This window comes from Fusarium oxysporum, chromosome 8, assembly GCF_000149955.1.
Source record: "Fusarium oxysporum f. sp. lycopersici 4287 chromosome 8, whole genome shotgun sequence".
Lineage (NCBI taxonomy): Eukaryota > Fungi > Ascomycota > Sordariomycetes > Hypocreales > Nectriaceae > Fusarium > Fusarium oxysporum.
The window spans coordinates 3,859,185-3,872,691 of record NC_030993.1 but is presented as its reverse complement, the minus strand read 5'-3'; the positions used below and the strand labels follow the sequence as shown (position 1 = coordinate 3,872,691).

General features: G+C 47.3%; 6 protein-coding genes across 6 annotated transcripts; 2 read left to right on the top strand and 4 right to left on the bottom strand.

Moving 5' to 3' along the window:
* Window positions 1-398: 398 nt before the first annotated feature.
* On the bottom strand, window positions 399-2,696 carry FOXG_15820 (L-amino-acid oxidase; the record flags this gene model as incomplete). Its single annotated transcript, XM_018395932.1, has 5 exons — window positions 399-452; window positions 510-574; window positions 626-719; window positions 769-2,270; window positions 2,324-2,696. The coding sequence occupies 5 exons, from the start codon at window positions 2,694-2,696 to the stop codon at window positions 399-401; spliced, it is 2,088 nt and encodes a 695-aa protein (XP_018256239.1).
* An 869-nt stretch (window positions 2,697-3,565) lies between these two features.
* FOXG_15819 (uncharacterized protein) lies at window positions 3,566-7,004 on the bottom strand (the record flags this gene model as incomplete). Its single annotated transcript, XM_018395931.1, has 7 exons — window positions 3,566-5,163; window positions 5,222-5,427; window positions 5,477-5,607; window positions 5,672-5,728; window positions 6,059-6,240; window positions 6,319-6,512; window positions 6,565-7,004. The coding sequence occupies 7 exons, from the start codon at window positions 7,002-7,004 to the stop codon at window positions 3,566-3,568; spliced, it is 2,808 nt and encodes a 935-aa protein (XP_018256238.1).
* A 283-nt stretch (window positions 7,005-7,287) lies between these two features.
* Window positions 7,288-9,035, bottom strand: FOXG_15818 (uncharacterized protein; the record flags this gene model as incomplete). The annotated part of the gene is made up of 3 exons (XM_018395930.1): window positions 7,288-7,700; window positions 7,766-8,335; window positions 8,390-9,035. 3 exons carry the CDS (start codon window positions 9,033-9,035, stop codon window positions 7,288-7,290), a joined length of 1,629 nt encoding a protein of 542 aa, XP_018256237.1.
* Window positions 9,036-9,749: 714 nt separating this feature from the next.
* On the bottom strand, window positions 9,750-10,742 carry FOXG_15817 (uncharacterized protein; the record flags this gene model as incomplete). The annotated part of the gene is made up of 3 exons (XM_018395929.1): window positions 9,750-9,970; window positions 10,031-10,258; window positions 10,322-10,742. The coding sequence occupies 3 exons, from the start codon at window positions 10,740-10,742 to the stop codon at window positions 9,750-9,752; spliced, it is 870 nt and encodes a 289-aa protein (XP_018256236.1).
* Window positions 10,743-11,094: 352 nt separating this feature from the next.
* Window positions 11,095-12,161, top strand: FOXG_15816 (uncharacterized protein; the record flags this gene model as incomplete). Its single annotated transcript, XM_018395928.1, has 3 exons — window positions 11,095-11,161; window positions 11,234-12,072; window positions 12,138-12,161. The coding sequence occupies 3 exons, from the start codon at window positions 11,095-11,097 to the stop codon at window positions 12,159-12,161; spliced, it is 930 nt and encodes a 309-aa protein (XP_018256235.1).
* Window positions 12,162-12,506: 345 nt separating this feature from the next.
* Window positions 12,507-13,454, top strand: FOXG_15815 (uncharacterized protein; the record flags this gene model as incomplete). The annotated part of the gene is made up of 1 exon (XM_018395927.1): window positions 12,507-13,454. The coding sequence occupies one exon, from the start codon at window positions 12,507-12,509 to the stop codon at window positions 13,452-13,454; it is 948 nt and encodes a 315-aa protein (XP_018256234.1).
* Between the last annotated feature and the right edge of the window lie 53 nt (window positions 13,455-13,507).

Here is a 13,507-nt window from a genome sequence, read left to right as displayed (position 1 = left end):
TTATATATGGGATATAGTGCTCACGTTTACAAGAGACATAGGTTAACTACAATGACTAGTCTTACTGCAACTTAATCCCATCCATACTTAGATCATTGATCCGGAATTATCTATCAAGTTGACAATTTCTACAGCGAGCCAAGCGTCTCCGGGTTGCGCGGGAAAAATCGCCTGACTTTTGCTGGATACACCGGAGCGCTCCGTGAGCACAGAGATGAGGTGAGAACATCCATTTACTCTGATTGGCTACACCGTATTGGAATACGTAATCGTTGGGATACGCGTATAACAAGGCTTGGCAGCCGATAGAAATTGTCAACCAAATTACACAATCCGGCAAGGCCCATATCGCTTGCCAAACAATTTGACACACAAAAGCCAGTCTCTTATTTTAAGTGTTACCGAATGTTCCACTTGAACGTCTTTAGTGCCGGTAAGAGCGTATACAGTCGCTTACTATATCCCGAAATGTCAGTAATGTTACGTTCAACATGGTTAAATCGTCTTACCACTTCAATCCATCTCGCCATCCACTTCTCCACCGCCTGTTTTGCCTCGTCAACGAGCCCAAGTTCTGTTATCGTTAGCAAGTGTGAATGATTGTATCGTCCGCATCAATTCGTACCTAGTAAAAGCTGGACTGCGCCACGGATACCCGAGTCTAAAGCCGAGGCGATCCAAGCGTGAGTATACGAGGTATGCTCGCCAACAAAGATCATCTACTCAAATCGTCAGAAAATGACTCGCCGAAATCGCTGCACTGCTTACCTTGTTGTATGTCTTGAAATACTCGGGTATATAGAGTTGATGCTGTCCTGCAGTCGGGCTAGCCCAGCTTCCGGATTCAAGAGGGTCAAGCGCCCAGCATCTTCTGTTATACTTTCCGGTATAAAGATCCCGAGTGAACTCTCCGTGAATCTCAACCATGGCCTCAAGGACCATCTGGACGTGATCTTCCTCGGACATGCTTGCCAACCGAACTCCCATGTCACCACTGATGTAGCTTGCCAGAATGGTAGCAGGGCCCGTGCCATTCAAGTTGTAGGATGGATAACAGATACTGCCAATGCCCGGAATATCCGTAGTTGTACTGCAACCGCCATAGATCGGGTTCTCGTAGTGCTCCCAGAAACGCTCAGAGAACTCAAGCGCAACCTTGCAGGCAGACCCATAGTTCAACTCCTTGATGGCGTTGGAGATAGTTGCGGGGAGCTTGGGAAGACGCCACCTTCGGACAACAGAGAAAGGTACTGCAATGACAGCGTAATCGAAAGTTGAGTTCTGGAATATTGTGTCGTTATGCTCGTTGCGCCATTGCAATGTGACCTTCTCGTCGGTCTCGCTATACCTGACACGCTCAATCCTGCGGCCCATTGTTGTAATGTTGTCGACAAGAGGATGGAACGACAAGGGAAGTCTGTTGAGACCACCATCGATGGTCTTGTAGCTGGCGGCTGAGAAATACATTCCCTCGTATAATGAGTCCCAGAAACTAGAAGCAGACCAACCACCATTCATGTCAGTGCTGTTGAGGCTACCCTTCAAGTAGTTGACCATGAAGGCGTATTCAGACCATTGATCACCACCAAGGCCATTGAGACCAGTTTCAAGCCACTGCTTATGGGCTTTGAACATGTTCTTTGCCATAAGAGTGCTGAACTCCGAGCCAGGCATGAATGTATCAACCTTGGTCTGGAGGTCTTGGGTCATAGGGTCATTGACACTTGCAGGACTGAGTGATGCATTACCTGCAATTTCCTTTAGCGTTGGGGGTAGTCCACTTGGCAGTTTGAACTCGTTCTTGTACGAAAGGCCGTTTAGGCTACTCTGGATCCAAGGAATGAAGTCAACACTGAGGTTCTTGTCGTGGTTGTTGAGCTTGTTCATCTCTTCTGCAAGTTGAAACACCAGCTGATGGTCCGTGATGTTCATTGTCTCGTTGGTCTCAGGACTCTTGTAAGTAGAGGGGAATCGCATGGGCCCCATCTCCTGATAAGAGTAGTCGAACGGACCGCCCGTCAAGTATTCGGTATGAACACGGCCACCAAGCCGATTACCGCCTTCAATGATACTGATGTTGGTCATACCTGCTTGTGACAAGACCAGGTAGGTCATCAAGCCGGACATACCCGCACCAACAATTGCAATCTGCTTCTCTTTGGCAGCGTCGGCATCGAGTGCAGAGAGGCCGGTCTTGGATAGATGCTCAACACCGTCGAACCATGGTCCCAGTGTATCGATACCATTCTCGGCATTCATGAGGATTGGATCTGTCACAGCCTTGTTGTCAGCCTCCAACCGCACGGAAGAGAATATCACTCACCTGTTGCCCGCTTCTGAACATCCCGACGCCTGACACGATGAAGCCTTTGGGGCTCACTGCGTCCCACGAGAACATTATCTTCTGTCCACGCTGAAATGCAGCCGTTGTCGTATGAATCATCAGGGATGATCCAGACTAATCGAGAGACACCTTTGCTTTCGGTGACAGCTATCGTGTAGTGGGACTCAGAATGAGACTTGCTGTTGCAAAGGCCATAAGTGAATGACAAAGGACCCTCTGACGCTTGATCAAACTTGACGTAGATATTTGTTAAGTGAGAAGTTAGGGACCCTATGGTATGGAGTTGGACGGGTAGAGAAGAGGCTATGGCACCCCCTAGCCCAAGGATAACATTTGCAATGGATTGTTTCATGGCAACAGGTAACAACAAAGGTCTAAAGCCAGCAATGAGTATGGCTGGAAGAAGAGACGAAATTGTCAACTACATATTGCCTACATAGTCAATCAACCTACTATTTATTTGTGAGATTAGATAGGGCAACGTGAGCGTCGGCGACTACGAGTAACCGAAAAAGACGCATCGACTTATCTGCAACGAACTTTTGAGCGCCCTTTGCCCCGTCGGCATCGCTAGTTCCCCGAGGCCATGATAGGATATCCAAAGGCGTCGGCCAAGTCAGGAGCTCCATCTAAATCCTGGCTACATAAACGCGAGGCATGTTGTAAGTGGTCAGAGACGTGCTGCAGCAAGATATGAGTTGCAGACGCGATGGTACATCCGAGATCGGGGTTTAACGTTACTTCCGCTTATCAGCGTTAAGCTAGTCATAGAGGACAATTGAGGTTACGAAAGTATGCTTATCTTCAAACGGTGAGGAATTAATAAGAAGACAATGTTAAAGGGCGCGCCGACGACCCGAAAGATGGGTTAGTTGATGCATGGTCGCTTAGTGAAAATGGAGCAACCCCGCAGATAAACCACGATAGACTGGGATATAAATCTGCAGATCTCTACGTCAAAAGATAAGCTTCCGGCTAATACATCCCAATCTGTACGAACACAGAGATAAGAGATCTTTATCCATTGGAACATATATCCGGATAGCTAACATATGCTGTTATAGTTTGCTTGATGGGGGAGCGACATGATATCTAGGTTGACGAGTTTTAGGGCGCGACATAGATTTTTAATTTTATACTGGCATTCTTGAATCGATGATCAGTTCGAGATATCCTGTCTAGTCTCCAGTTTCAACTATCCCCCAATGAAATAACCTGAACTTAAATTTCATCCTCCGTATACTCAACACAACATTCAGGGCCATCAATATCGTCCTCTTTCAACACCACACCGGCCTCCCATAGATCATATCTATCGTCATCAGTTAGGGGTTTGTTCAACTCCCCGAGGACCTCTTCCATTCTTGTTACCCAGTAGCCCCGGAGAAACTCTGCTATAGAGACATCCTGGAGATCAAATTCCTCTCCAAACTCTTCGTCAAGTGCTTGAAGCCGATCGATCAGCTCCCGGTCCTCGTCTAATATTTCCTTCCAGTCTTCTTTGCCCTCTAAATCCTCGAGATCATCATAGTTTTCAGTTAGGCAGATTGGCAAGTGCCTTACCCCCAAGGACATCATGGTCAGAATATGAATTGCACACTTCGCCATATATGAATGTTCAGAGCTGCATTCTGAAAGCCTTAACAGATCGATGGAACGAACCACAAGTTTAATAGGCTCTCCTATGTGCGAAAAAGAGTATGTCAAGTGGCTGTCACCTCGATACCGTAGCATTGCGGGCAAGATATGTGCCAAAGGTCGGTTAAACATGCTTGATGAGCACGGACATGGAATATTGCACTGAGCTTTGCTCTCGCATATTGCTGGTAGCAGTATCTTTGAATCCTGTAGTTCACATATAGATACGTCCTGGTGCAGAAGATCAAAGCGCTTGACTCGCCTTGAGGACCAGAAGATCCGTAACCCGACGAAAACCGCAGCGCGATGAAGGGTGGAAAACCGGAAGGGCTCTAATGAGAGCTCTAGGTTGAGGTCGTGTCGGAGTAGCCAATCTAGATATTTCATAGATACCTCCTCTGCTAATCTCCCGAGTAAAGAGTTGGGTACAATGTAACTGCCAGACAGCAGTGTTGGAACACCCTTTTCATCCTTAGGTACTAAGCCGTAGTCGAGTGCTAGCTCCGCAACCTGTAGGTAATGAGGAAACTCGAAAAGGCTCTTGGGTTGGATAGAGAATCTGTCGCTGCAAGGTTGGAGGCTATTAGTAAGCCCCACTAACCGATCCCGCTGGCCCTTAGCTTCCTGCAGTTCATTCCACAACATGGGGGCAGTCTTGTCAGGTAAGAAATTTGCGGTTATTCCATATTGACGCAGGGTTTCCTTGGGGAGGATGCCAAGAGCAACATTCCGTAATCGCTCACGTCTGTCCTTGAGATGCTTAAAGAACAATTTTCGGGCCTTCAAAGAGCAACCAGCTAGGATTTCAGGACGCCCATGACCGACTGTGACACTGCAATCGGCTTCGAGCAGGAGTTGGACCGCAACGTAGCAAGTGCAGTTATCACACTCAGTCCACTGGTCTGGAGCATTGCAGTATATCTTGCTGTAGAATAGAGCATAGTCCAGAGGTCTGGGATGGAAAAATGGCTCCGGGCCCATGTCCATCAAGGGACGAACATCTTGCCGTTGTAAAAGAAGTCTCAGTCCATCAGGCCAATTGCTGCTTGCATGTAATATGTTGCGCTTATATAAATCCATTTGCGAAATATTTGAAATACTATCCTCTTCTGCCAGGATAGCTTGAAGTCTTGCATGATCTTTCTTAATGACAGCTAAAAAGAGCTCCGAGAATCCGATATCTGTGTTGAAACATTAGTACTTTAAGGAATGGTGAAAAGCAGGCATTAGTAATATAACCTTCACATATCTCGGGATATTCACATAAGGTATCTAACTGCCTTGCCCATTTTCCTCCATTTTCAAACCATAGATTTGCAGTCAGGGGCCCATTATGAGCCAACTCGGAGTGGTAAAAGTTTGAATCGCGGTTCATGACCAATTTATAAAGACTTGGTAGGACCCAGAGGTTACGGAATGACTTTATTGATAGGGTTAACAAGTTACTAATGCATGTTAGATCGGGAAAGGAATCTGATCGGCCGTAAGTATTACGATTGATTGAAATTCGATGCCGTAATGGGAACACCAATATCGGCCAGGTAGGTCAACATCTTGCAAATGGCATCGATTGCTATATCGCTTGACTTCAGTGCCTCTTCGAAGCTGAAAGAGTACAAACAAGCCTCCAAAGTCGTCAGCTCGAAGTCAACAAGAAACCTAGAAGGGAAAAAACAGCATCAAACTCACATTCAAGCACATGTGAGCGATATTGTTACCGTCTTGGTCGACATCAAAAGGTGATGCCTTTCCGGATCTGTAGATAACTCTTAGCTCCTTAATGAAAATTTCCGCTATGTGACTTGGATCAAGTCCGGTTATATTATGATTGAAGATCTTATAGATGCTTTGTGAACGTATGTTAAAGAGTTGGAAAGCTGGGCTGCTCTCAACAATGTTGCAGGGCTGCAGTCCGAAAGAGACGCTATATGGTCCGGCGGGATATTTCTGCAAAAGAGAAATCGTGAAGGACTGGGAAAAAAGGGATAAAAGCCCAAAGTACGTCAGTGAAGTTCTTGAAGCACTTTTCCTGGTCGTCTGAAAGAAAATGCACCCAGGGCGATGATTTGCTCGTACGTCTCCTTGCCTTGAGACGGTCAGCCCCCCCCAAAATCGGTACGTGCGACTTGCAGGACGATTGCTAGTCTTGCTGTTTGAAGCTCCACAGGTACAATCCATGTCTGCTAGCTTCCTGCAAAGCCTTTGTTCGAGCTCGGCATTCTGCAGATAACGAGGCGTGGAGTGGGCGTTGGTGAGGTCTTCGAAAGATCGCTCACTTCCGTTGAATGAAGTCTTCGTCTCTGCGACACCCACGGCCGCCTGGTGCACGAAGATACTGTTGCTGGTGGTAGTAGTGACTCGATCTCCTGTCCTGGATGAAAGAACTTCCAGGATGCTAGGTTCCACTTTGGGGCGAATGAAATCGAGTCTGGTGCTAATCGTTCTCAACGTGGTCTGAGTGTTGATGTCAAGTGCTTCGAGAGATGATTTAAAAGCCTCCAAGTCGTCACTCATTCGGATGTTTATATCGCTATTCATCTTTAGTATAAACCATTCTTTCAGCGCTTCAGGAGATCACTGACAGGTTAAGTGCTTGGATAAAGCTACTTAGAGTAGTGTTTGCTCGTGAAAGATACTCTTCCAGCTGCACCAACTTCTTGCGATCAAAGGGATATCGCGCAATCAGTTTCTGTCTTCTCCAAATCTCCTTGGCCAACGATGGATCTTTGGTCGGCATTAACTCGGTAAGTAATGATTCAAGACGTTTGAGCTGCATTTCGCAATTTATCAAACTCAGCTGTAAGCCATCGATGGTTGGAGAATGACGATGGCCAAGCTTTGATGCACTCGATTGAATAGCGAAGACATGGAATTTGAATAGGGCAAGGCTCTGAGTGGCAATTGCGATATCATCCTTTCTGTCTTTGATAGCGCTGAAGTAGGTGTGAAGGCCATCGCAAACAGTAAGGCCAAGTGAAATAAGACCAGCGACGCCGGTGGCAATAGAGAATGGGTCACTCATATTGATCTGATGGATTTTGGAAAGAAGGACGAAAGAAACTGCGGGGTAGAGGGGCAGGGGAAGGGCTGACTTTTGTTCTGTCCTTCTGTGCCTCGTTTGGCAGTTGGGGCTTACGTCGAAAGGCAGACAAGGCAGATTCACAAATCAGGCTGTCAATCAGAAAGTGCCAACACATCAGCCCAGATATGCATTAATGACACATTGGCCACAACTTGGGAATCTCAATGAAATAATATTACTTCCTGATTATGAACAAATTATAAGTTTATTGATTAGAATAGTATTATAGAAGAAACCCATGGCGAAATGCAAAGCTTCGTGCTCTCTTTCCGTAGATGTACATAGGGATTGTTGCCAAGCTGATCGCAATGGTCATCCCGCCAATTACGAAGAAGGCACCCCTCACACCTTGGATCGCAACCCAGTCGTTCATATAGAAGCTCATGCCAAAGGCAAAGACATTCTTGGTGAAACTCATCATTGCGTATGCTTCAACAGCCTCACGACGATGGGAGTCGACTACATAGGATACAACTCCAACGATGCCGAATTGGACTCCGAGGTTGACCATACCCAAGCAGACGATGACAGGGATTGGCCAAGGTTCAGCGTTTGCAAGGCTCTGGCCATAGCCGAAAAAGCCACTGCCACCAAGTGTAGTCAGAAGAGCAAGGATTGGAAGACGAAATTCAGGCTCTGCGATAAGGAGCTGTCAGCAAACATGTTCTGGCTAACTTTCTGGTCAGTGGATAATGTCTTACCGTAGATTCCCTCATTTCTCCTAGCCATAAACGTGGCTAATCCATCTACCATCAGACCAGCCAACGCCGTAGCGATGAAAGTACCAACAAACGATGACAGATTCGTCAACCCTACTTGGGTAACAGAGAAGTTGTATGGGGGCCCGGTGAAGATTTGCGAAAACGTGGAAGCAAGGAGCACTAGCCAACTCATGCAAATGGTCAACTGGAAGCATCCCCAAATAACCACTGGAGAACCAAGCATTTTGAATGGTGCAAAGATGCTATACCAGAACCCTGAGGAATCGTAATAACCGCTCCAGGGCCGGAGTTCATAAAAGAATGAGTGTTGTTCTGGGCTGGAAGCACTGTCACAGACTGAGGCTCGGTTCTCGACTTGAGATACGCACTTCTTGTCCTCCGCAGGAGAAGTTTCCTCCTTGTGAGAGCTCATTGGAATCTCTGAGTCATTAGGGCGCTTGTAAGCTGTCTCAGGCATGAAAAAGAAGGTAAGTAGAAGCTGAACCCCAAAGGCACCAGCCATGGCCCAGAGGCAGGTCCTGTAGCCATATTTGTCGATGATAGCGCCGGCTAATAGCATGAAATCAATACTAGACAAGATGAAGGATGGATACAAGCACTAACCAATAGGTGAAGCAAGATTGATGCCACCAAGGACACCCAGGTTAAAAACCGCGTTCCGAAATCCTCTCTGATGAACGAACCAGATGTCAGAGATCGATGCCGGAACCAGGGCTTCCATTGGGGACATGCAAAAACCCTGAATAGCGCGAGAAACGGCGAGCGAGACAAAGTCTTTGGCTACTGCGGTCCAGATCGTTGAGCACAGCAGGCCCAGTGCAGTGATGAGATAAACTGGCCGCTTGCCAATCATCATTGCCAACGAGTTACAGAAGAGGTTACCAAATGCCAAAGCGATGAGAAGAGCTCCGGTAAAGCCCAGCGTGAATGTCTGAAGAGGCACATCGAACGTCTCTGCAAGGGGCACCAGCGCTGGGCCAAGAAGCGGTCCTATAGCACCAACGCAGCCGCAGCCGATGACTATAGAGACAGTGAACATCTCTTTTTTCCATCTCGGCCAATTGAGAGGGTCGTTGGGGTCGTCAGAGGGTTGAGGAACAAGGACGATCTTGCCTGTTGTATCGTGTTTAAGGTTGCCATGATCCTTTTCAGTAGCACCTTCTAAGCTGGAAGAGAGACCCTTCTCATTGAGGAATGATGTCCCAGGGACATCGGAGAGGTGGCGATCAGGAAGTACACCCAGTCCCATGATGATGAGAACAGATTTTGAGGGTAGTCGAGGGAGATAGCAATATGACCGGGAAAGAGAAGATAGCTAGGTATGACCAGAAAGCTAAGGAGAGTTTTGAAGATCTGGGTAACTTATAGGTCACTTCGGGAGCATATGGCCGACGTTATTCAGGGATATGCTATGAGTTAACAAGATTCATGGGGTAAAGGAGCACGGACTGGATTGGCAGAGTCGTTTTTCGCTTCGTGGTAGACCAATGGTATAGTTGATCCCTCCAGCCGACAGTTGTCAAGGGCCATCTGCCGACACTTAATCGTCATTAGGGTTACAGGCCCAACATCTTGCCAAGACATGACAAGGAAGCTGGAGTTACAGCCATAGCTAGCCAGTAGTAACGCATTTGTTGCTCCATTAAGCTTGCATCGTTAGTCTCTGGCCATGTGTTAAGATGCAGATCGTGGGGTAGTGCGGGGGCGGGATGGATGGACATCATGGGTCGGTCCCTTTGCCGCTTGCTTGGCTGTCACAATATTCGGCAGTGGGCATTGAACTGAAGGGACTAATATCGCTAGTACATAGGGATGTTGGTATACGAAGGCCAGGTGTTTTAGCACAATTTAGTCGTATTCGTAGTAAAGCACTTCAATCAAGGAAGAGAAAACTGAGAAGACGCGGCTCTGGAAGAAATGATGCTGTAAATGCAATCAAATATCCAGCCCACATTACAGTATCTCAAGCATGACCTAATTTGTAAAACATCTTGTTATTATGCTCCGCCCCAGCATCAGCATAGTCTGCATGAGGTCTCAGTGTAATGGTATCCTCGTTCAGTTCCGCCACCTGCCCGGTCCTGGAAGGGTCTGTCACAAATTGCGAAACAGCTCTTGTCAAGGTTGAGATTGGTGTGATTATCATTGCCTTGAAGAGTTCCTTATCCGGAGTGATATTTGTTTCTGTATTGTCTGTCAGCAGGCGGATAGCAATACTCAGGTACTTGGGCACCCTAAACTGACCCAATACTCCAGGTGCAAGAGCGTTGATTTGGATCTTTCGTTCTTCAAGCCTGATAGCCATCGAACGAACCAATCCTATAATGCCGGCCTTGGATGCGGAATAGAGTGGTGAAACTGGGAACGGATAAATGGCTGCGGATGATGATGTGCAAACGATGGAGCCTCTCGAATTTGGGAGACAACTTCCAACCTTGTTCTTGAGCATATAATGCACGGCAAGCCCAACACCTACGGTCATCATTGTCCGTCAGTCTACAGAGTAAAAAGGATTAGTGGAAAGGCATAACTGACTGTAAATTAATCCATTCAGATTGATCTCTTGCATCCTCAGGTTCGGCTTCCGGGGAAACTCTGTAGGAGTGCAATCGAGAGCTCCGACTACAGGATCAGAAATTCCCGCATTAGCAATGACAATGTCGATTCGATTCTCGTGCTCACGATACACTTGTTCGAAGACTGCGTACTGCCCTTCCCAAGATGATACATCGCACCATTTGAAACTCAGCTTCGCTTGGGGGTACTGCTTTGACACTTCTGCAACAACACCTGATCCTGTCTTTGAGTTGACATCCAGAACGGCCACCATGTGACCCTGGGAAGCGAAGTGACGGGTTATAGCCAAACCGATGCCACTTGCGCCACCGGTAACAACGACTGACAAACGTTGAGTCTGAGATGAGATGACAGTGGCTGAGTCAAAAGAGGGCGACATTTTGAAAGTCAAGACGAGAATCAGACGAAAGTGACTGAACTCAGTGATGCTGAGATGCAATGAACCACAACTGATAATACTCTCCCCGCAGATATAGTAGAGATTCCAGAGTGCAATGCAAAGATGTAAACGCGGGACGGTAAATAGGTGTCGATGCCGCGCGGGAATGCCGAGTACCCGGTGCTCCCCCCACTGTCGGCAACAGCACCTACACGCTACAGCACAACCACAGAGAACACTAGTCTAACATCTAAGACCTTTCAAAAAGCATCTCCTTCTCCAAGGGCGCCTGTCGCTGCCGTCTCCGTCATTTACTATTCTCTCTATGTGCCCAATTTTACCAAAACCAACCATGGCCGAAATATTCTTCTCCTCAGATATCGCAGATAATGTGAAGGGAAAGGTTGTTGTTATGACAGGTAATGCCTAACATTTCACTATCCAAGTTTCACCAAGTCCTGTTTTACATTATTTACTGATGGTGCGCGTAGGTGGTGCGCAAGGAATTGGAGCAGCAACAATTTCATTGTTGTACGAGAGAGGCGCCCATGTTTATTTCGGCGACGTGGATGACGTCAAGGGTCATCAAATGGTTAGCCATCTCCAGTCAAGCATGCCTCACAGTGGTGGATCGGTACATTTCCAGAAGCTCGACGTCCGCAACTACAACGAACAGCTACAGCTCTTCAAGACGCCCTATGAAGAAAGAGGTCGTGTCGATATGGCAATCTCTTGCGCTGCTATCATAGAACCTAATGGTTGGTTTGGGCCGGACCAACTGAGCCTCGAGGCAGTAATGACGGAACCACAACCGCTTAAGAATACTATCGACATCAACCTGACGAGCGTTGTTCTCTTTTGTCGATTAGCTCTTGCTTTCATGAAGGCAAATGCAGATACGATCAATTCAAGCGACTTCTCCAAGTCTATTGTCTTGGTGTCTTCTATCGCTGGAATAACAGAGGCAGCTGGTCTCTTCGCCTACAGCGCTGCAAAGCATGGCATCATAGGACTGATGAGGTCATTACGAGCACTAGCTGCAGCCAAGTTCAACATTCGCATCAACGTCGTGTGTCCCTGGGCGACGGATACACAAATGATTGATAATGTGCGTTCCATCTGGGATAAGCATCAACTCCCACTCAATGCGCCCAGTGATGTTGCGCAGTTCATCGTTCAGTTGGCGGCGGATAAGAGTTTAAACGGGAAGTCTGTTCTAGTGGCTGGTGGCAAAGGGTATGACACTGAGGTAGGCATTGATAGGACAATGTCCGAGTGGTTTGGGCCTCTTACGGAGGACTTCTGGCGTGGGCAAAAGGCCCTTGGGACGGTGAGTACTATGATTTCCTTCTACTATGTACTTTTGAGAGGATGTTTGCTAACATCAGACATTAGGGCGATGAATGGTCTGATATTTGAAACATGTGCCATCTTCAATGAGTATAACGTTATTTGTATCAGCATCCGTGGCTTGAATTCTGGTTTAGTATGAGCATAGTGCCAGTCTTGTTCTTCTGTGGGTTGGTATCTCCATATTTGACAAAAAATAGCAAAGTCCGCAGCTCCATATTAACAGCGGAGTCCGCAGCTCTATATTAATAATAGAGTTTGTTTAATAATCAGTCCGAACCTTTACAACGGCCGGATAACTAATCGTAACTCCTGCAGCTATAGCAAAGGTATAAAATTCCATTATCTAATTTAAACTTCTTTTTGATTTGCCATACCTAAGTGTCTACTTTCTTTAAAACTTCCCTCATTAACATGTCTCCTGCATTTCTTGTCGCCGGCGCCACTGGCAATACCGGAAGAGGCGTTGTCGCAACGTTGTCGGAACTTCTCAAAGACAACAAGACCTTTTCTGGCTACAAGATTCTTGCTCTCACACGGTCTTCTAGCGGACCTGCTGCCCAGCAACTCGCTCGCCTGCCAAACGTCGAGGTCATCGAACAGAATTGGGTTGAGATCACCGCCGGTTGGCTCCGAGAACGCCACGTCGTCAGAGCTTTTATCGCCTCGCACAACGAACCCAATCACTTCGCCGAGGAGTCTACATTCCATCTCGCTGCTCTCCACGCTGGCGTGGAATACGTCGTGCGGATCTCAACAACTGCTGCGAACGTCCGTCCTGATTGCCCCGCGTATTATCCAAGGACGCATTGGGCGATTGAGACCTTGCTGAGCTCGCCCGAGTTTGATAGACTAAAATGGACTTCGTTGCAGCCTAATGTATTTACGCAATTTTGGCTCGGTCCCGCGGCCGGCTTGATCAAGACGTTCCGCGAGACCGGGAAGCAAGAAACCTTGAGGCTCATGGCTTCAGAGGATGCTCCTGTTGGCATCATCGATTCCAATGAAGTAGGAGTCTTTGCAGCCCACCTTTTGGCTTCGGAGGATGTTACTCCGCACAGCAAGGCTAAATACGTCATGAATGGGCCCGAGGATATCACTGGACGTCAAATTGTCGGTCTTGTTGAGGAGTATATCGGTACCAAGGTTGAGGATGTCATCTTCAAGGACATGTCGATGATTGAACAGTTCGCAGCCCATACACAGCAATCCAAGAATGTCATCCTGTCAATTAAGCATGCTCCGGAAACTGCATGGGAGGGGAAATGCGGAGTTGCCACGACAAGCAAGGAGGTCCTCCAGATTGCTGCGCCCAAGAATACACCTGCTGAAATTCTCAAGACATTGGTTGGGGATAACTAAGTGCTTTGAAGAGAATTGGGTATTTTGTGTATATAAGTGGAATTAAATAAAAG